This window comes from Anabrus simplex, chromosome 2 (assembly GCF_040414725.1).
Source record: "Anabrus simplex isolate iqAnaSimp1 chromosome 2, ASM4041472v1, whole genome shotgun sequence".
NCBI lineage: Eukaryota > Metazoa > Arthropoda > Insecta > Orthoptera > Tettigoniidae > Anabrus > Anabrus simplex.
This window is the reverse complement of record NC_090266.1, coordinates 525,891,642-525,914,855: the sequence shown is the minus strand read 5'-3', so window position 1 is coordinate 525,914,855 and position 23,214 is coordinate 525,891,642. Positions and strand designations below refer to the sequence as shown.

Here is a 23,214-nt window from a genome sequence, read left to right as displayed (position 1 = left end):
CCGTTAATTTCTACAGACGTTACCTCAAGGACGCAGCAGAAACGCAGTCTCTTTTTCATGCTTATCTGAAAGGTTCTAAGAAGAAAGATAAGCGACAAATTCACTGGACACCAGAAGCAATCACAAAATTTGAAAAAAGTAAGCAGGACTTGGCAAATGCAGCACTGCTTACATTTCCAGACCCAACATACCAGCTGGCCCTGACAGTAGATGCAAGTGACTTTGCAGTAGGAAGTGTGCTGCAACAGTATGAAGAAAAAGGATGAAAACCTATCGGATTCTTTTCGAAGAAGTTAAGCGATACACTGAGAGCGTATAGCACCTATAACCGTTAACTGTTAGGAATCTACCTCTCTGTTAAACAGTTCAAACATTTTCTCGAAGGAAAAGACTTCATAATATATACGAACCACAAACCACTCACTTTTGCATTTAATCAGAAAAATGAGAAGGCATCTCCACGGCAGTTGCGACATCTTCAGTATACCTCCCAGTTTACAACAAAATCCAACACATTAGTGGCAAGGACAATATCGTTGCGGATAACCTGTCGCGGATTGAATCTATGACTGTCATCGATTACGACACAGTCGCTGAAAGCCAACGTCAAAACAGTGAACTTAAACAACTTCAAGAAGAAAGTCAGTCACTCGTGTTCAAGAGTTCTGGGAAGTTACTGTGGTGTGATACCTCCACAAACAACATAAGGCCATACATTCCAAAATAATTTTGCAAACAATTCTTTCTTCAGATCCACAACATGGCGCATCCAGGGAAAAAGACTACTGTTAGGCTGATGACTTTCAAGTTTATCTGGCCTGGTATCAAGAATGACGTCAGAAAATGGACGCAAGCTTGCATGGGATGTCAAAAAAGCAAAATAACAAGACATACCAAATCGCCAGTCAGCCATTTTCAAGAACCTGATGAGAGGTTCAACACTGTTCACATAGACATTGTTGGCCCCCTTTCACCTTCTGATGGCTATCTCTACTGCCTCACATGTATAGATCACTTCACCAACTGGATGGAAGCAACACCATTGCAAAATATAACAGCAGAGACGGTAGCAAAATCATTTTATGATCATTGGGTGACACGGTTTGGAGTCCCAACAAATCTAGTTACTGACCAAGGCCGACAGTTTGAAAGTCAGCTCTTTAAGAATCTTTCCGAATTGTGTGGTGTGAAGCTTAAACGTACGACACCCTATCATCTGCAGAGCAATGGTAAAGTTGAACATCTGCATCGAACAATAAAAACTGCTATCAAAGCCCACAACTCTATAAAGTGGACAGACACACTTCCGACTGTGCTGCTAGGTCTACGCGCATCATTCCGGGAGGATTCAAACAGTTCAGTTGCACAAATGGTGTATGGCACGCATATTAGGCTTCCAGGTGAATTCTTTGATAACCCTCGATCTCATACCGAACAAGAAACTTTTGTCTCCAAACTTCAGCAGCACATGCAGCAACTCAGGCCTGTGGAAGTTAAGCACAAAACTTCCCGAACTGTGTTCGTCCATAAAGACTTGAGTAAATGTACTCATGTATTTCTGAGAATCGATAGAGTGAAAAAACCTTTGCAACCCCCATATGAAGATCCTTTCCTGGTAACTGATAAAACTGATAAATATTTCACGGTTACCATAAAAAAAATTCTGTGAATGTCTCCATTGATCGCCTGAAACCAGCCTACTTCATAGCAGCAGATGATGAAAGTTCTACAGCTCGCCATGAAGAACAACCAGGTGTCTTGCAAGGACTCTGCCCCCCTCATGGATCAACCGCGGATTCCCAGGACAAACCCAGCAAGGATAAAGTGGTAACAAAATCACGTAGTGGAAGGACTGTCAGTTTCCCACTCGCTATTTAGATGATGTTGTATATATTTAATATTCTTGCGATTATGGTATATTTTGTTTATGTTTATACTGTCTTTGTATCGTAACTTGGTTACTGGAGGGGGAGCGGTGTAGGCCACCCCTAGTGGACTTTGAGTGAACTAAAAACCGCAGATAACTCTTCTTTGCCGAGAGAAAAGCGGCAGAAAAAAGTAAAGATGGAGTGAGCTGTTTTGGTACATTTGAGTAGCAATAATTGTGGTGTAAAATAAAGTGTAGTTAAAGCAGACACAGTGTGTTGTGTACTTCAAAGTAATGGTCTACCTTTCAATACTATAATATGTAATATTCTAAATTACATTAATTAATTAGGGACTAGTTTCGGCCGGGCTGGCCATCTTCAGCCTTAATGTAAAACATCTAATAACTAAACAAATGTACATGTACACAATTGACATAAAACAAATGAAACAAATATATACAAATTGATATTAAAATTGGGATGAAATTATGATTAAATTTGAAAATAAACTAGGTTCTAACTTCTTGAGTATGCTCATCATTGAGAATATTTCAAGTATTAATTTATATACACAGAACATCTAATCATTAATAATTCAATAGTAAATAACGTAAACATATATTTCTTTGTGTGTGTAAATTTTCATAGCATATCTTTGTATAGATTTTTGACATGTGCGTTCTTAATTCATTAAAGCTTGTGTTTTGGAAAGTATAGAACCATTCTTCTTATTTAGTAATGTAGACGTATTCCTCTCATAATTAAGATTCCCCTACTTAGAGATAATGAGTTTAGTGCCCTTTTTGGACAGACCATTGACCTGTATGCTCTCGAACTCAGCCTTGCTTGTTGCTCAAGTAGGGTTGTTTCCAAAGGTCTCATCTAAAATAATCAATTCAGCCATTGCATTTGAGAATTATAATAAATCAATATGCACTGGAGCGTGGACAGGTGCAGCATACCAATGATTTAATTCATTAGCTATTAGTGGATTGTCAGTAATTACCTCACCTTTTCTGGACATTATCATTGACATACCATGGCTGGCTCCTTTCCTATTCCTAGAGATTTTTCCACACATTTTCCCTAGAAGAATGTATACCGGTACCTTTCATATATTTGTAATGAGCAGCTTTCTTTTCAGAATCGAGTTCTTTGGACAGCTTGTGAAACCTATTCATAAGCTCTGAATTAAATTGCCTTTTGTTGTATCCTTTCCTTACTTTTCTTTTAAGGCTCCTAATTTTACTATTGTAGTATTCCAGATCTGGGTTCCATTTTACTAATTTAAGGGACACATACTGCTCCATAGCCCTATTAATAATATTACGAAAATTTTCCCACATTATGTTTATGTGCCCGCCTTGTGATGTCCAGTTTGGAAATATTTGCCAAAGAAAGTCTTGAAATTTAAAGGGGTGAGTTCTACTATATTGGTATGCTTTTATTTTCTCCTCATTACCTACTTCAGTGTAGAAAGGATATCTAATATTGCAGCAGAGTGGTCGCTAATTTCTGGTACTGCCATACAGCTAATGTGTAAGTCATCGGACCTTACATGATAAACATCTAAAGTGTTGTTTCCTCCAGTAGGAAAGTCTACTACTTGGTAAATCCACCATCCCTAATTAGCTTTTTTATTATGACCTGACTGTAGCCCCTTCCCGAAGCCTCAACCAGACCAGTTTATTTCCTGTAGATTTAAGTCACTAACAATTATAAAACTTTTCTGCATATTGTTGCCTGTACAGGTAACATCGTATAGCCTGTCGAGTACTGAGAAGTTGTTACCAGGAACCCTATATATTTCTATTATTTGAATGGGATTGGCATTCCCTTGATCCATGATTTGCACACACAGCATAATGTGAACCTCATCAACCCATTTTAAACAACTACCTACATTCTTTCGCACACAGATAAATTCTCCGCCACCCCTAGACTCTCTGTCCCTTCTATATATAATGAAATCACCCTGATTTACTTCGCTACTATTTACATTCCCATTCAGCCATGATTCTGTACAAATGACAATATCCACATGGTCTGATTCAGTAATATTCCAAAATTCAATAATTGTATTTTGCATGCTTCGACATTTCATGTGCAGTAATCTTAGAGTCTTACCTCCATAGTCTATAATCTGTGGTTGCTCATTGCCCATTGTCAGCTCCAGTTAACAGCTCTCCTCCGACTCCAGCCTTCTTTATCTTGGCCAGCACGACTCAATGACTCTCTAGTGCAGGATTCCTAAATGGTAGGAGCCTCGCCTGTTCAGGTGCAGTCCATCCCGCGTGAAGTCGCTACCTCTTATCCAGCAGTCCATCTCCACATACATAAGTCCAGCTGCTGACACACCCAGCCCATCTGGTCGTTCAAAGCCTTCACCTACCGTAGAGGTAAGTCCTTCCTCTGCTCTGCGACACTAAGTAAGATCTTCGCATTCGTAAATATTTTCTAAGCTGCACTTGCCAGTTCACACACCTATCCCATTGAATAGCCTACTGAAACCTTTCTTGCAAGATCATTGGTCCCTACATGAAACACTAACACTTGCAAATTGTTGCTATCTTCCACTCTTTCTACCTGCTGAGGCAGCTGTTCAATTTTTATTTGCGGATAACAGTGTACATTTCTACCAGCCCTCCTTGAATATATCACCAATCAAGCGTATTATCAAGTCACCCACGATGCGTATGTAACGTGAACATTTTATGATTGAATCATTTTCCTCCCCTGAGTCAACTGTAGGAATATAATCAAGTTCTGCTTCCTTGTTCCTTTTTGTGATATTTCCAATCTGTGCTTTCACTCTTCAAGCTGCCTCTGTGGATCCGTGGTAGAGTGTCGGCCTCCGGATCCCAAGATAGCGGGTTCAAACCCGGCAGAGGTAGTCGGATTTTTGAAGGGCGGAAAAAAGTGCATTCAGCACTCCATGTCGTACGATGTCGGCATGTAAAAGATCCCTGGTGATACATTTGGTATATACCCGACAAAATTAATTAAATCTCAGACATAGACGCCCAAGAGAGATCCGGTTTACTCTGTCTGCCATCTAGCGGACCTAGAGTAAAACGGAACGTCGAAACTGACGAGCAGACAGCCAAATGGCGTCAAATCGAAATGTCTGCACACGGTAGCAGAGGCCATACGTTTATTATTATTATTATTACTGTTTCCTCACATTCTACAATCTTCTGCTCTACATTCTCCATTTTCAAGTCTCATGCCTTGATTGCTTCCCTCATATTCCCACAGTGTCACAAATTCTACAAAACCAAAAGTTGTCCGGACAATACTCTTTCTTCACCTTAGCACAGCCGAAGTGGATCATGAAGCTGCTTTTGTCGTAGTTCAAAATAAATGTGACAGAAAGGAAGGTCTTAAAAGTAGGACTGTTAGGCAGTACCATATGGCTGATAAAGCAGGCATGAGGCAGTTTCTAAAAAGTAACTATGATCGGTGGAAAACGGTAAATAAAAATGTAAACAGACTCTGGGATGGGTTTAAAGAAATTGTTGAGGAATGCGAAAACAGGCTTGTACCTTTGAGGGTGGTAAGGAATGGTAAAGACTCACCTTATTATAATAGAGAAATAAAGAGACTAAGAAGGAGGTGCAGACTGGAAAGAAATAGAATTAGAAATGGCTGTGGAAGTAAGGGGAAATTGAAGGAACTTACTAGAAAATTGAATCTAGCAAAGAATGCAGCTAAGGATAACATGATGGCAAACATAATTGGCAGTCATACAAATATTAGTGAAAAATGGAAGGGTATGTATAGGAATTTTAAGGCAGAAACAGGTTCCAAGAAGGACATTCCAGGAATAATTAATGAACAAGGGGAGTGTGGATGTGAGGATTTTCAAAAGGCAGAAGTATTCAGTCAGCAGTATGTAAAGATTGTTGGTTACAAGGATGATGTCGAGATAGAGGAGGAGACTAAGGCCAAAGAAGTAATAAAATTTACATATGATAAGAAAGACATTTACAATAAGATACAAAAGTTGAAAACTTGAAAAGCGGCTGGAATTGATCAGATTTCTGGGGATATACTAAAGACAATGGGTTGGGATATAGTACCATATCTGAAGTACTTATTTGATTATTGTTTGGTCGGAGGAGCTATACCAGATGAATGGAGAGTTGCTATAGTAGCCCCTGTGTATAAAGGAAAGGGTGATAGACATAAAGCTGAAAATTACAGGCCAGTAAGTTTGACATGCATTGTATGTAAGCTTTGGAAAGGAATTCTTTCTGATTATATTAGACATGTTTGTGAAATTAATAACTGGTTTGATAGAAGGCAATTTGGTTTTAGGAAAGGATATTCCACTGAAGCTCAACTTGTAGGATTCCAGCAAGATATAGCAGATATCTTGGATTCTGCAGGTCAAATGGACTGTCTCGAGATTGACCTGGCTAAAGTATTTCATAGAGTGGATCATGGGAGACTACAGGCAAAAATGAGTGCAATTGGACTAGACAAAAGAGTGACTGAATGGGTTACTATATTTCTAGAAAATAGATCTCAGAGAACTAGAGTAGGTGAAGCTTTATCTGAGCCTGTAATAATTAAGAGGGGAATTCCTCAGGGCACTATTATCGGACCTTTATGTTTTCTTATATATATAAATGATATGAGTAAAGGAGTGGAATCGGAGGTAAGGCTTTTTGCGGATGATGTTATTCTCTATAGAGTGATAAATAAGTTACAAGATTGTGAGCAACTGCAACGTGACCTCGAAAATGTTGTGAGATGGACAGCAGGCAATGGTATGTTGATAAACGGGGTTAAAAGTCAGGTTGTGAGTTTCACAAATAGGAAAAGTCCTCACAGTTTTAATTACTGCGTTGATGGGGTGAAAGTTCCTGTTGGGGATCATTGTAAGTATCTAGGTGTTAATATAAGGAAAGATCTTCATTGGGGTAATCACATAAATGGGATTGTAAATAAAGGGTACAGATCTCTGCACATGGTTATGAGGGTGTTTAGGGGATGTAGTAAGGATGTAAAGGAGAGTGCACATAAGTCTCTGGTAAGACCCCAACTAGAGTATGGTTCCAGTATAAGGGACCCTCACCTGGATTGCCTGATCCAAGGACTGGAAAAAAACCAAAGAAAAGCAGCTCGATTTGTTCTGGGTGATTTCCGACAAAAGAGTAGCATTACAAAAATGTTGCAATGTTTGGGTTGGGAAGAATTGAGAGAAAGAAGAAGAGCTGCTTGACTAAGTGGTATGTAATACCAATATAAATGGTCCGTTATTGGACATTATGAATTTTCCAGCTAAATCATTCCTGTTTGCCAGCGTTTCACCCCCGTGCGCTAGGCTGGGCTCATCAGTTGGTACCTAGTACACCTACCAAGAAGCTGGCTAGTGCATACCGTGGAGGCCAATGCGTAGGCTAATTGTAGCCACCGGCAGTGCCAATGCACTGTGAGAGACTTTGTCTCCTTATCAAAAATTGATGCCTGCATGGCCATCAGATAATATAAATGTTGATTCCCATAGGGAATCTGAAATATTTGTCCCGAATGGGTAAATTTATAATACCAATATAAATGGTCCGTTATTGGACATTATAAATTTTCCAGCTAACTCATTCCTGTTTGCCAGCGTTTCTGCCCCGTGTGCTAGGCTGGGCTCATCAGTTGGTACCTAGCACACCTACCAAGACGCTGGCTAGTGCATACCGTGGAGGCCACTGCATAGGCTAATTGTAGCCACCGGCAGTGCCAATGCACTATGAGAGACTTTGTCTCCTTATCTAAAATTGATGCCTGCTTGGCCATCAGATGATATAGATGTTGATTCCCACAGGGAATCTGAAATATTTGTCCCGAATGAGTAAATTTATAATACCAATATAAATGGTCCGTTATTGGACATTATAAATTTTCAGGCTAACTCATTCCTGTTTCCCAGCGTTTCTCCCCCGTGTGCTAGGCTGGGCTCATCAGTTGGTACCTAGCACACCTACAAAGATGCTGGCTAGTGCATACCGTGGAGGCCACTGCGTAGGCTAATTGTAGCCACCGGCAGTTCCAATGCACTATGAGAGACTTTGTCTCCTTATCAAAAATTGATGCCTGCTTGGCCATCAGATGATATAGATGTTGATTCCTATAGGGAATCTGAAATATTTGTCCCGAATGAGTAAATTTATAATACCAATATAAATGGTCCATTATTGGACATTATAAATTTTCCAGCTAACTCATTCCTGTTTGCCAGTGTTTCGCCCCCGTGTGCTAGGCTGGGCTCATCAGTTGGTACCTAGCTAATTGTAGCCACCGGCAGTGCCAATGCACTATGAGAGACTTTGTCTCCTTATCAAAAATTGATGCCTGCTTGGCCATCAGATGATATAGATATTGATTCCCAGCCGAGCACACGGGGGCGAAATGCTGGCAAACAGGATTGAGTTAGCTGGAAAATTTATAATGTCCAATAACGGACCATTTATATTGGTATTATAAATTTACTCATTCGGGGCAAATATTTCAGATTCCCTATGGGAATCAACATCTATATCATCTGATGGCCAAGCAGGCATCAATTTTTGATAAGGAGACAAAGTCTCTCATAGTGCATTGGCACTGCCGGTGGCTACAATTAGTTAGGTACCAACTGATGAGCCCAGCCTAGCACACCGGGGGCGAAACGCTGGCAAACAGGAATGAGTTACCTGGAAAATTTATAATGTCCAATAACGGACCATTTATATTGGTATTATAAATGTACTCATTCAGGACAAATATTTCAGATTCCCTATGGGAATCAACATCTATATCATCTGATGGCCAAGCAGGCATCAATTTTTGATAAGGAGACAAAGTCTCTCATAGTGCATTGGAACTGCCGGTGGCTACAATTAGCCTAGGTACCACGGGGGCAAAACGCTGGCAAACAGGAATGAGTTAGCTGGAAAATTTATAATGTCCAATAACGGACCATTTATACTGGTATTATAAATTTACTCATTCGGGACAAATATTTCAGATTCCCTATGGGAATCAACATCTATATCATCTGATGGCCAAGCAAGTATCAATTTTTGATAAGGAGGCAAAGTCTCTCATAGTATATTGGCACTGCTGTTGGCTACAATTAGCCTATGCAATGGCCTCCACGGTATGCACTAGCCAGCATCTTGGTAGGTGTGCTAGGTACCAACTGATGAGCCCAGCCTAGCACACGGGGGCGAAACGCTGGCAAACAGGAATGAGTTACCTGGAAAATTTATAATGTCCAATAACGGACCATTTATATTGGTATTATAAATGTACTCATTCGGGACAAATATTTCAGATTCCCTATGGGAATCAACATCTATATCATCTGATGGCCAAGCAGGCATCAATTTTTGATAAGGAGACAAAGTCTCTCATAGTGCATTGGCACTGTCGGTGGCTACAATTAGCCTAGGTACCACGGGGGCAAAACGCTGGCAAACAGGAATGAGTTAGCTGGAAAATTTATAATGTCCAATAACGGACCATTTATACTGGTATTATAAATTTACTCATTCGGGACAAATATTTCAGATTCCCTATGGGAATCAACATCTATATCATCTGATGGCCAAGCAAGCATCAATTTTTGATAAGGAGGCAAAATCTCTCATAGTGTATTGGCACTGCTGTTGGCTTCAATTAGCCTATGGTATGGCCTCCACGGTATGCACTAGCCAGCATCTTGGTAGGTGTGCTAGGTACCAACTGATGAGCCCAGCCTAGCACACGGGGGCGAAACGCTGGCAAACAGGAATGAGTTAGCTGGAAAATTTATAATGTCCAATAACGGACCATTTATATTGGTATTATAAATTTACTCATTCGGGACAAATATTTCAGATTCCCTATGGAAATCAACATCTATATCATAAGTGGTATGTTCCTAGCTGTCAGTGGAGAGATGGCTTTGAATGATATTAGTAGACGAATAAGTTTGAATGGCGTTTATAAAAGTAGGAAAGATCACAATATGAAGATAAAGTTGGAATTCAAGAGGACAAGCTGGGGCAAATATTCATTTATATGAAGGGGAGTTAGGGATTGGAATTACTTACCAAGGGAGATGTTCAATAAATTTCCAATTTCTTGAAATCATTTAGTAAAAGGCTAGGAAAGCAACAGATAGGGAATCTGCCACCTGGGCAACTGCCCTAAATGCAGATCAGTATTGATTGATTGATTTTACACTTTAAACACATCACACACTTGATTCCTTTCTTTAAGTTCTTGCTACATGTTGAACACTTAATTGTCATCACTTCTATGGGGGCCTGAGCATCACACTCCACTGCAGGTCATGGCTTGAACTAAACATCACTAATAACCAATAAGGCCGCTATAACAACTGCCAAGAACCACAATTTTCTGGGTCCAGAAAGACAGCACTCTTATGGGAAGGAGGGCCTCACCAGCCCAGACTACATTCCTATCCTTGCACGGTAAATTTACAATGCACAACCCATGGTAAACAACTTCACTTCAGAGCACTGAGAAAACACATTCGTCCACTTCAACAGCTAATTCACTACTCTTGTTGGAGTATATTATTATTATTAATTTAGTTTTATTATTATCATAAATTAAGTTTTTTAATGGTAAATTTAGTTTTGTTTATTATTATTATTCTTGTAAATTATGTTTTTTTTTACGTCTGATGAGGAAACTTAGTTTTGCTTGGCCTAAATACCGGTACATGGCATTGCAGATTGTTACTTGACATTTTGGTTCATTCAAATTAAGCTACCATTTTAGTTGTAAATATAAAGAGAAGGCATATCAAACATGGCTCTAAGCAAGAACTGACACAGAGAGAAACAAAGAATTTGTGGAGTCTAGGAAGAAATCATGGGAAGATTTCAGAAATAAACTAGAATGTCTTGGCCAAGCAACAGGTAATCCTATCTCAAACTGTAAAAAGGAATCTTAGAAAATGAGGAAAATGGAATTTAACTGTGTGTTGGTAAATCATCTGAAATCACTTTAGATCCCAGAGAATCAATGTATAGATGGGAGGACTTTCTTACACTTGGTGACTGGTAGCAGCAGCTGGAATCAGATTACAATTGCTCACGTTTGTGAACCACTGTTTTAAATGGTGCTCTTCCAGTTTGGTGACTTGGTAGCTGAACTACAAAAAGGAAGCCTTTGCAGTACCGTAGCTCACTCCCACAATCAGAAGCTGAGAGAGATTTTGCCAGACCGCCTGGTGACTTTCGGTGAACTGTTGCTTTGTATTGAGGTCTTCACATTAGACCGCTCTGTAACCCAGCTTCTTCCATTCAGTTCCATTCCAGTAAGGATGTACCTTGAATATCATTGGGTATTTTCAGCTTTTTTGTGATCATTGTATCTTATTATATTGATACATCAAATTACAGTAAACTGTTCAATAGCCTATGAATGATCTATGCAGACAAGCAGAACAAATAAATCATAAGATTTACAGTAATTAATCAAATGGAAAACTGTCGAACTGTGAAGAATATAGCATCAAAACTGGGAAGAGAAATGCATGGATGTAATGACTTCTTTCACACTTTCAAAGAGTGCATTAGAATATTTCTTTGACATTCTTCATACCATAATCAAATAAATCATTGAAATTTTATAGAACTGTGCTTCCTTTAAACACTTCTTTGTCATAGAATTTTGAATGAAACCTATGACAGTTCCTTTCGTTCTTTCATTCTGGTTTCAACAATAACAAGAGCAATAAAAGACACTCCCCTGACTGAGAACTCATCTTTAAAAGCAAAATTAACATTTCTTCAGTGCAGTTCAATTTTTTGCTCATGCTTCATTTTTATCTCAGGTTAGGTATAAAAATGGTGAAAGTGAGTTCAATTCAGTTTTGGTCTGTCTGTCTGTCTGTCTGTCTGTCTGTCTGTCTGTCTGTATGTCTGTCTGTCTGTCTGTCTGTCTGTCTGTCTGTCTGTCTGTCTGTCTGTCTGTCTAAATATGAAGGTAAAATTGTATGAAAGAATGTTCTTAAACTTTGTTTTTAAGTTTAGGAATATCTGGAGAGTGCCTTAGGCATACAGTGGTGTAACAATGGTAAGGGAAATCAAAACAGAAAATATCAAATTTCTCTGCTCATATGTGTTGTTGTTGTTTGTATCATCTGTCCATAGACTGGTTTGATGCAGCCTTCCTTGTCACCAATACTGTGCTATACTTTTAATTTCTACATAACTACTAAATCTCACATTTACTCTACTCTGTTTGTCATATTCATACTTTGGTCTACACCTGCCATTCTCACCACCTACACTTCTCACAAAAACTAACTTAAGAAGATCTGAGTGTCATGAGATGTGCCCTAATATTCTGTCTCTTCTGTTCAAATTTCACCAGATACGTTCTCCTCTCACCAATTCTATTCCGTATCTCTTCCTTTGTGATTTTATCTACCCATCTCACCCTCAGAATTCTTCTGTAAAACAACCCGTTTGACTTCCTGAATCTAAAATATTTGCTATCTCTTGCTGGAATCCCACAAGTTGAGCCTCATTGGAGTAAACTTTCCTAAACCCAAACTGCCTTCTATAAAACCAGTTAGTAATTTTGCAAACTTATCTAATATTATGAGAAATAATCCTTTCCCAGAGATTACAAACAACAAATGTCAAGCTGAATGGCATATTATTATCCACTTTATGTTTATCACCCTTTTCCTTGTACACTAGGGCTGTTATTGCAACCCACCATTCCTTTGGTATTGCTCCTTCATACAAACAGTAATCAAATAAGTATTTCAGATATAGCACTATATTCCGACTCAGCCTTTAACATCAGTAGTGGCAATTAGGGGGGCAGTTGCCTCCCACTTTGTGGAGAATTTTTTTTAAAATTCCATTTTAGCCACCTGACTTTTTATGTTTCGACAGACTGAAAACCTAAGAGTTATTTAAAAAATCACCCAGCAAAAAAAACTGAGAACAGAAATGCATGGATATAATGACTTTTATCACACTTTCAAAGAGTGCATTATAAAAAATGCAATTTGTATAAACAATCCATATTGTTTTTTCAGCTAATTCCTTCCTTTAAATTCTTTGGTATTAAGACAAATACTTAGCGGAAATACAAAATGTCGTTCGTTGTGGCCAACCGATTCATACACCGCAGCAGCGTGTAGCACGTGGCGTGACAAAGGGTAGCGGGGGTATATTCTTGCCAAGGTCATGGACATTTTCGCATTTGTCATTCTGGCAGTCTTGCTTAGTAAATTTGTCTGTGTAGTTCTGTCTAGTGTCCTTAACTCTGTTAGTGTGTAGTCAAACACTAAATGACATTTTAATTGTATAATCATGCTAAATTTCTATTTAAATGTAATACTTGTGTAATTATTGTCCTTTGGTGAAAGTTTTCTTGCATAGTACTATTATTACTGCACAAAAGTTGGTAGACTCAAACTTCACATCTCTGTCAAAATTTGCTCAGAGAGCATAGAAAAGGCTTACCATTTTGTAGGGTTTTTTTTTTAATTTTTATGCCCTATACCCACACCCCTCTTCTCTGCTCTAGCCCTTAAACCCCGGTACTTTTTGCTGTCTATAAATTAAGGTTCCCCCTCTACTTCTAACTCCCAATCGCAGCTACTGTTTAACATATCACCAGAAATCTTATCAATCCCAGCTGCTTTCCTAGCTTTCATTGTTTGTATCCTTTTTAGCAAATGTATTTATTAACATGGATAAATTTCAGTAATTTGCCAGTATTAGTTGCCACCTCCATCTGGACAATATCCTTATATCAAACTACCTTTACATACTGCTAACTGAATACTTCCGCCTTCCATAACCCCTCACATATGCTCTCCCCTTGTTCATTAATGATCTCTGGAATGTCAATCAATCAATCAATCAATCAATCAATCAATCAATCAATCAATCAATCAATCAATCAATCAATCAATCAAACAATCAATCAATCAATCAATCAATCAATCAATCTTGATCTGCATTTAGGGCAGTCACCCAGGTGGCAGATTACCTATCTGTTGCTTTCCTAGCCTTTTCCTAAATAATTTCAAAGAAATTGGAAATTTATTGAACGTCTCCCTTGGTAAGTTATTCCAATCCCTAACTCCCCTTCCTATAAATGAATATTTGCCCCAGTTTGTCCTCTTGAATTCCAACTTTATTTTCATATTGTGATCTTTCCTACTTTTATACACGCCATTCAAACTTATTCGTCTACTAATGTCATTCCACGCCATCTCTCCGCTTACAGCTCAAAACATACCACTTAGTCGAGCAGCTTTTCTTCTTTCTCTCAATTCTTCCCAACCCAAACTTTGCAACATTTTTGTAACGCTACTCTTTTGTCGGAAATCACCCAGAACAAATCAAGCTGCTTTTCTTTGGATTTCTTTCCAGTTCTTGAATCAGGTAATCATGGTGAGGGTCCCATACACTGGAACCATACTCTAGTTGGGGTCTTACCAGAGACTTATATGCCCTCTCCTTTACATCCTTACTACAGCCCCTAAACACCCTCATAACCATGTGCAGAGATCTGTACCCTTTATTTACAATCCCATTTATGTGATTACCCCAATGAAGATCCTTTCTTATATTAACACCTAGATACATACAATGATCCCCAAAAGGAACTTTCACCCCATCAACGCAGTAATTAAAACTGAGAGGACTTTTCCTATTTGTGGAACTCACAACCTGACTTTTAACCCTGTTTATCAACATACCATTGCCTGCTGTCCAACTCAGAACATTTTCGAGGTCACAATGCAGTTGCTCACAATCTTGTAATTTATCACTCTATAGAGAATAACATCATCTGCAAAATGCCTTACCTCCAATTCCACTCCTTTACTCATATCATTTATATATATAAGAAAACATAAAGGTCCGATAATACTGCCTTGATGAATTCCCCTCTTAATTATTAGAGAGTCAGATAAAGCTTCACCTAACCTAATTCTCTGAGATCTGTTTTCTAGAAATATAGCAACCATTCAGTCACTCTTTTGTCTAGTCCAATTGCACTCATTTTTGCCAGTAATCTCCCATGATCCACCCTATCAAATGCTTTAGACAGGACAATCGCGATACAGTCCATTTGACCTCAAGAATCCAAGATATCTGCTATATCTTGCTGAAATCCTGCAAGTTGAGCTTCAGTGGATTAACCTTTCATAAAACCGAATTGCCTTCTATCAAACCAATTATTAATTTCACAAACATGTCTAATATAATCAGAAAGAATGCCTTCCCAAAGCATACATACAATGCATGTCAATTTTCAGCTTTTTGTCTATCACCCTTTCCTTTATACACAGGGGCTACAATAGCAACTCTCCATTCATCTGATATAGCTCCTCCGACCAAACAATAATCAAATAAGTACTTCAGATATGGTACTATATCCCAACCCATTGTCTTTATTAAATCCCCAGAAATCTGATCAATTCCAGCCGCATTTTTAGTTTCAACTTTTGTATCTTATTGTAAATGTCTTTTTTATCATATGTAAATAATATTACTTCTCTATCTCAACATTATCCTTGTAACCAACAATCTTTACATACTGCCTTTTGAAGATCCTCATAAACACACTCCCCTTGTTCATTAATTATTCCTGGAATGACCTTCGTGGAAACTGTATCTGCCTTAAAATACCTATGCATACCCTTCCATTTTTTCACTAAAATTTGTATGACTGCATATTATGCTTGCCATCATGTTATCCTTAGCTGCCTTCTTTGTTAGATTCAATTTTCTAGTAAGTTCCTTCAATTTCTCCTTACTTCCACAGCCATTTCTAAATCTATTTCTTTCCAATCTGCACCTCCTTCTTAGTCTTTTTATTTCTCTATTATAATAAGGTGCATCCTTACCACCCTTAAAGCTACAAACCTGTCTTTGCATTCCTCAACAATTTCTTTAAACCCATCCCAGAGTCTGTTTACATATTTATTTACCATTTTCCTCCGATCATAGTTACTTTTTAGAAACTGCCTCATGCCTGCTTTATAAGCCATATGGTACTGCCTAATAGTCCTACTTTTAAGACCTTCCTTTCCATCACATTTATTTTTAACTACCACAAAAACGGCTTTATGATCACTAATACCATCTATTACTTCAGTTTCCCTATAGAGCTCATTTGGTTTTATAGCACCACATCCAGGATATTTTCCCTTTGGTTGGTTCCATCACTTTCTGAATCAGCTGTCCTTCCCATATGAGTTGCCATTTGTTGGTCATGCTTCCTGTCGTTCGCATTTCCTTCCCAATTGACATGTGGCAAATTCAGATCTCCCGCTACAATCACATTTCTTTCCACGTCGTTTCCAACATAGCTGACTATCCTATCAAATAATTCTGAATCCGCGTCAGTGCTACCCTTTCCGGATCTGTACACTCCAAATATATCAAGTTGCCTATTATCTTTAGAAATGAGCCCTACACCTAGAATTTCATGTCTCTCATCTTTAACTTTTTTGTAGCTCTACAAATTCTTCTTTCACCAGAATGAACACTCCCCCTCCCACCATTCCTATCCTATCTCTACGATACACACTCCAGTGCCGTGAGAAAATTTCTGCATCCATTATATCATTTCTCAGCTATGATTCAACTCCTGGTAAATATATATCTATTAAATTACTTTATTCTATTCCTTTCTTTACAATACCTCTACAGTTCAATACTAACAATTTTATGTCATCCCTACTTGATTTCCAGTTCCCTGTTCCCTTATCACCGCTCCCTAGGCCATCCCGTTTTCCTGAATGTACCTCCCTATTACCCTTCCAAACAAATTTCCTAACTTATATGTACCACTGCGGTTTAAATGAAGGCCATCTGAACGCAGATCCCGATCTCCTACCCACCCATTAGGATCTAGAAATTTCACTCCTAGTTTCCCAAATACCCACTCCATTGTCTCATTTAAATCCCCAATCACCCTCCAGTCAGTATCCCTCCTACACAGTATTCCACTAATAACAATCTCCGCTTTCTTAAACTTCACCCGTGCTGCATTTACCAGGTCCCACACATGTCCAACTATGTTGGTACTTATATCAGCTTGCCTTACGTTGTTGGTACCAACGTGAAACACTACCACCTTCTCCTTCCCCTCCTCTCTCTCTTCTACTTTCCTCAACATCTGCCTCAACCTAATTCCTGGATAACATTCTACACTGGTTCCCTTTCCTCCACACACTTTCCCCACGTGTCTAACGATGGAATCCCCCATGACCAGACCCTCAACCCTACCCACCTCATTTGATCCCCTCCCCTCCTGGTCAGCCCTATCTTTCCAGATAGCTGCAGAAGCTACTTCCTCCTCCCTTTTCTCCTTCCCATGGCCCTGTTCCACCAGTCTTTTTCTATCATCTACTCTACATTTCCTTTTCCTACCTTTTCCCTTCCTCTTACTTCCACACATCTCTCCAACAGTTCCCTGTCCCTCATCTTCCCTCTGTTGTTCTACCTGGAGTGACTCGTACCGATTTCTCACAGACACCTGTCCTGAATTCTGATCCTGAATAGAGCCCTTAGCCTGCAATCTCCTTCCCCTTAGAACATTAGACCACCTGTCTTCTACAACTCCCCCCTTTCCTTCCCCTCCCTCTTGTACACCTACTGTAACCTGTACATTGTTTGAGGGAGTCCTATCTTCCTTCCTGTCTTCTGTGAGAATCCTAATTATCTCCCTCAAACTTTCCAACTCCTCCCTCATACCCCTCAATGCCTCGTCACATCCACAGTTCGTACACTCGCGCTCCTTAGCCATTCTTTATGGAAAAAAAAATTAAAAATAAAATAACTTATTTGCAAAAAGTAAATGAACAGAGGGATATATTGTCTGGGATAGTACTCAAAGATCACTCTACAATAAGATAATTAATATACGACTACACTACAATACTACTTAGTCGTGCTCTATTTTTTATCCTACAACCCCTAACGGGATAAAAACTGCTGTTAAATACTGAATATCGAAAGTAATACACAAGAACTACACAATTCCAAACTGCAATTAAGCCTATCCTAATTACAACAACAGTATTTTAGTAAGAGTTTCTACAGATACCTCTACTACACCAGTACTACACAAATATTTTACAACCTGTTTCTGCCTTAAAGTATCTATACATATCCCTTCATTGCTCCCTAAAATTTATATGGCTTCCAACTATGGTTACCATCATATTATCCTTAGCTGACTTTTCTGCTAAAAGATTTCTTAGAAAACTCCTTCAATCTCTCCTTACTCTTATAACCATTCCTAACTGTAGTACTTTCTAATGTACACCTTCTTCATATTCTTTCCCTATTATCATATAATGGGTCCTTACCACATTTAAAGGTAGGCCTATATACCCGTTTTCATACTACTCAACAATTGCTTTAAATCCATTGATCATAATTGTTTTTTTAAAGTATCCCCTTGCCTCTCTAATCAGCCATGTATTACTGTCCAACAGTGCTACTTTTACAAGATTCTTTTCTATCACAATTATTTTTAACTGCGACAGACACAGCTTCATGATCACTTGTACCATCCATCACTTCAGACGTGATATAGGCTTTTGGGCTTATGCCGTGTCAAGAAAATAAGGTGAAATTCTTTACGTTTTGCAGAGAACTTTGCTCTGCCTCTTCAGAAGAAAATCTCGAATGTCCACGAAAAAGGCTTCTCAAACAATGAGGTATGAATTTAGACGTTACAACAGAAGTGGAAGAGGTACGTTCATTCATCACCAGATGGCTCTCCAGATGCGGTACAGCACTAGCGTCCGAAGCGGAAGCTAACGAAACCATCAGAATCAGTCTGAGAGGGTCAGATAACATAACGTGTGTATGCACATACTAAAGTATGACATTGACACAAGCCTGGGATGAAACATCTGGCAATGAGGAATGTATGAATTTGGAAAACACCGAAACGAAATAACAATAGTGAAAGGATGTGGAAGGGAACTACCGGTACCTACGTAAATCCTTAATGGCCGGTAACCACATATTACTTTATTGATAGCCAGTGTCTCTGTTGAAATTGTTAGGATTTCTATGTATTTCCACAGCCTCCCGTATAATCCTGGACCTGTAGTGTCTAGTGTGGGTAAGAGCATGAGCATATTGGAACACAACATCATGACCCGACGATAGAGTGTGCTCAGCTATTGCTGATTTATCTGGCTGGTTGAGACGAATATTTAGTTCATGTTCCTTGATACGAGTACCAATGGACCGGCATGTTTAGCCAATGTGCTAAAAATCCTGAATCTAAAATAGCTGCTATATTTTGCTAGAATCCTGGAAGTTGTTCCTCAATGGAAAAACCTTTCCTATATCCGAAATGCCTTCTATCAAACTAGTTATTAATTTTGCAAACGTGTCTAATATAATGAGAAAAAATGCTTTCCCAGAGCTTACAAACAACACATGTCAAGCTGACTGGCCTGTAATGATGCACTTCATGTTTTTATCACCCTTTCCTTTGTACACTGGGGCTAATATTGTAACTGACAATTCATTTGCTATCGTTCCTTCATCCAAACAGTTATTTTCACACACAGCAGGTTCATAAGGACAGTGACCACCATAAATCAAACCTTAAGCAAGCCTCAAGCCTCAAGCCTGTAGGATTCTTTTTGAAGAAGTTCAGTAATGCTCAAAAGAATTACTCAACATAGGCTACCATCGAGAACTTCTCACTAATTACCATAAAATATTTTAAATAATTATTAGAAGGTAGATCATTCACAGTTTACACAGAAAATTAGAGTGGACGAAGCTTTATCTGTCCCTGTAATAATTAAGAGGGGAATTCCTCAAAGCAGTATTATTGGAACTTTATGTTTACTTATACATATCAATGATATGTGTAAAGAAGTGGAATCAGATGATGTTATTCTGTACAGAGTAATAAATAAGTTACAAGATTGTGAGCAAGCTGGCGTCAGCGAAGGATGTAAGTGAAGATAGTTCCCGGTTCTCTTGCGAAATAATCGGGAATAAGTGTGGTATAAACAAGAAGCGAGTGAAGAATGGTATCCAGTGTGAAAAGTGTTTAATTTGGTACCATTTTGAGTGTATATGTAGTGCTGGTTTTGCTAAAAATGAAGATACTTGGACCTTTGTTAGCTGTGGCGAGAGCAATTTGAATAGCGGTAATTATAGGAGGAAAAGTGTACACTTAAATAAGGACAATTTTGTAATGGACACCAAAAATAGATTTTCAGCCCTGAGGGAAGTAAGCGATACGCAAGGTATCCGTACGGGAAGCAGTCAAACGTATAGCGCAAAATCCGTTGCGAGAAGCGGCAAAGTTAGGCCTAAAATCCCACACAGTGCACCGGCGACGAACATTCTTATATTTGGTGATAGCCAGGCGAGGGGAATTGCGGAGAAAATGTACAAAAAGATATTGCTGTCGTCTATCCTGGGGCCCCAATGAAGAAGGTATAGGAAAACACGGAGCAGGCGGCAAGAAATCTCGGAAGTCGTGATGCAGTAGTGATCATCGGCGGGACGAACGACGTAGCTCACAACGACGCTAAGAATGTCATTTCTGAACTTAAATGTACACTAGGTAAGCTGACTCACACTAACATCTTTGTAGTGAACGTGCCCCACAGGCATGATTTGATTAGAGACTCGTGTGTGAACATTGAAGTGGACAAAGTTAATGGTTGAAATTTGTAAACATTTTCGTAATACAAAGGTAATTGGTAGCAGCAGTTTCGAGAGACACTGTTACACAAAGTATGGCCTTCATCTAAACAATTCAGGTACCGGTAAACGAAAGATAGCAAATATAGTTCTAGATTTTATTAATCTTAGGATATGTACTGTAAAAAAAGCAACTCCCTTCAGTTATAATACTGACCAGGAAAACTAGTAGAAAGAGCCAGCTGTACTTCAAGCTGGCTCAGCCAATTAGAAAATGAAACTCAGGAAAGTAAGGAATTTCAAGTTAGCCAATTGCAACAGTCAAGTTTTAGGGAGGAAGGGCGTCTGAGATTGCTCTTGGTAAACTGTCAGAGTGTAGTAAATAAACAATTAAAATTCGGTACATTGATGGAATCTTTTGAGACTGATGTGGTGATAAGAGTGGAATCGTGGTTGAGAGAAGGGGTGGGTAATAGAGAAGTATTTCCAGAAGGGTACATAGTCTATCGTAGAGACCGAGAAGATGAAAAGGGACGGGGGTGTTTATTCTGGTGAAAGAAACTTATTGTCCACATGAATGGTTTACCGATGAAAGGGATGAAATAATAGGGATAAAATTAATTTGTGATAATATGAAGGAGGTGGGAATTATAGGAACATACAGGCCTGGAAGAGAGGAAAGGGACATGGAAATATTTGAGAAACTAATAGATTATACTCATAAAAACAATAATAATGATATGGTAATAATTGGGGGAGATCTAAACTTGCCGGAAGTTGAATGGAATGGAACTGCAAGTGAAGCCCATGAACAGAAACTGGCAAATAAGTTAATTTGGGAGGGAGGATTTACACAAGTAGTACAAGAACCAACTCGTCTCAATAACTTACTAGATGTATTCTTGGTTAAACCATGGGAAATTGTTGATAAAACTGAGGTAATTGAAGGAATAGGTGACCATAAGGCTGTAATAATGGATGTGGTGCAGGTACCAAAAAGGCTTAATAAGAGGGTCACACAAGACAAGAAATTGTACAGAAAAACTAAAGTTGATGGATTTGGGACTTACCTTAAATCACAATTCAGTTGTTGGATAAGTGAAGGGAGTAATGTGGATACACTTTGGGCTAAATTCAAAGGAATCATTTGGGAAGGAGAGAAGAGATTTGTACCTGTTAAGAAGGGTAAAATGACCTCAGACCCTGTTTATTATACAAGGGAAATAAGAAAATTAAAAAGAAAATGTAGAATAGTAAACAGGAAAATCAAAGAAGATAGGGAGAATAGAGAAAATAGAAAACAGCTAATGAGGGAACTGAATATGGAGAAAAATGAAGCAAAAGAGAATTATATGAATGGCATACTTCAAGAGGGTAATGACCACAAAGGGAAATGGAAAAAGCTGTATTCATATATCAGGAATCAAAAAGGAAAGGAATCCAAATTCCTACAATGGTGGGAGAAGGGGGTGAACACTATTTAACAGATACTGAGAAAGCAAACCTATTTAGTAAGGAATTCAGAGATTCAGTAGATGATTGTCAGGAGTTGGAAACTGAAACAGAAGATAGAGAGGGAGAGACACAGCGGGAAACAAGAAGCTTCTCATTCACAAATGAAGATATTTTCAGAGAAATCCAACTGCTTCAGCAAGGAAAAGCAGCAGGAAGTGATCAAATTACTGGGGAGGTGTTAAAGGCAATGGGGTTGTACATAGTGCCTTATTTAAAATTTCTCTTTGACTATGTCATAAATAATAGTGTGATACCGAAGGAATGGAATGAATCTATAATAATACCAATTTATAAAGAAAGGGTGATAAAAGGAAACCAGAGAACTACAGACCAATCAGCCTGACCAGTATAGTTTGTAAAATACTGGAGAGTTTAATATCGAAGTACTTCAGAGGGATATGTGATGTTAAAAATTGGTTCATGAGGAGCCAGTATGGATTTAGAAAGAAATTTTCTTGTCAGGCACAACTGGTGGGATTTCAGCAGGACATATCAGACCTATTGGATTCAAGAGGCTAGTTAGATTGCATAGCCATAGATCTTTCCAAAGCCTTTGATAGAGTGGAACATGGAATATTATTAAAGAAATTGGAGGGAATAGGATTGGACGTAAGCGTTACATGTTGGGTAAAAACATTTCTAAATTCAAGGGTTCAGAAAGTCAAGTAGGAAATAACATATCGCAGGAAGAGAAAGTTTGGAAGGTAATTGCACAGGGTAGTATAATCAGTCCATTACTTTTCCGAATGTACGTAAATGATTTAGGGAATAATATAACATCAAAAATAAGATTGTATGCAGATGACATAATTGTTTATAGGGAAATAAATACCATTGAGGATTATTCAGAATTACAAAGGGATCTTGAGAGTATCCAACAATGGGTTGAAGAGAATAATAGCCTATGAAGGTTAATGGAGGCAAATCAACTGTTACAACATTTACAAACAGGAGTTTTAAAACTGAATTTGAATATACTTTGGATGGGGTAGTTATCCCAAAAGATGGCAAGTTCAAATAATTAGGTGTAAGATTTGAAAGTAATTTGCACTGGAAGGGTCATGTGAATGACATTGTTGGGAAAGCATTCAGATCGTTACATGTCATAATGAGGGTACTTAAATGATGCAACAAAGAATTAAAAGAGAAAAGTTACC

General features: G+C 38.6%; 1 protein-coding gene across 1 annotated transcript in view; it reads left to right on the top strand.

Moving 5' to 3' along the window:
* The first annotated feature begins 1,027 nt into the window (after nucleotides 1–1,027).
* The window catches only part of LOC136863587 (putative sodium-coupled neutral amino acid transporter 11), a 144,680-nt gene continuing 122,493 nt past the window's right edge, over nucleotides 1,028–23,214 (top strand). Inside the window, exon 1 of the mRNA XM_068226004.1 lies at nucleotides 1,028–1,615. Within this exon, the coding sequence (XP_068082105.1) occupies nucleotides 1,028–1,615 (588 nt within the window). The remainder of the gene's footprint in view (nucleotides 1,616–23,214) is intronic.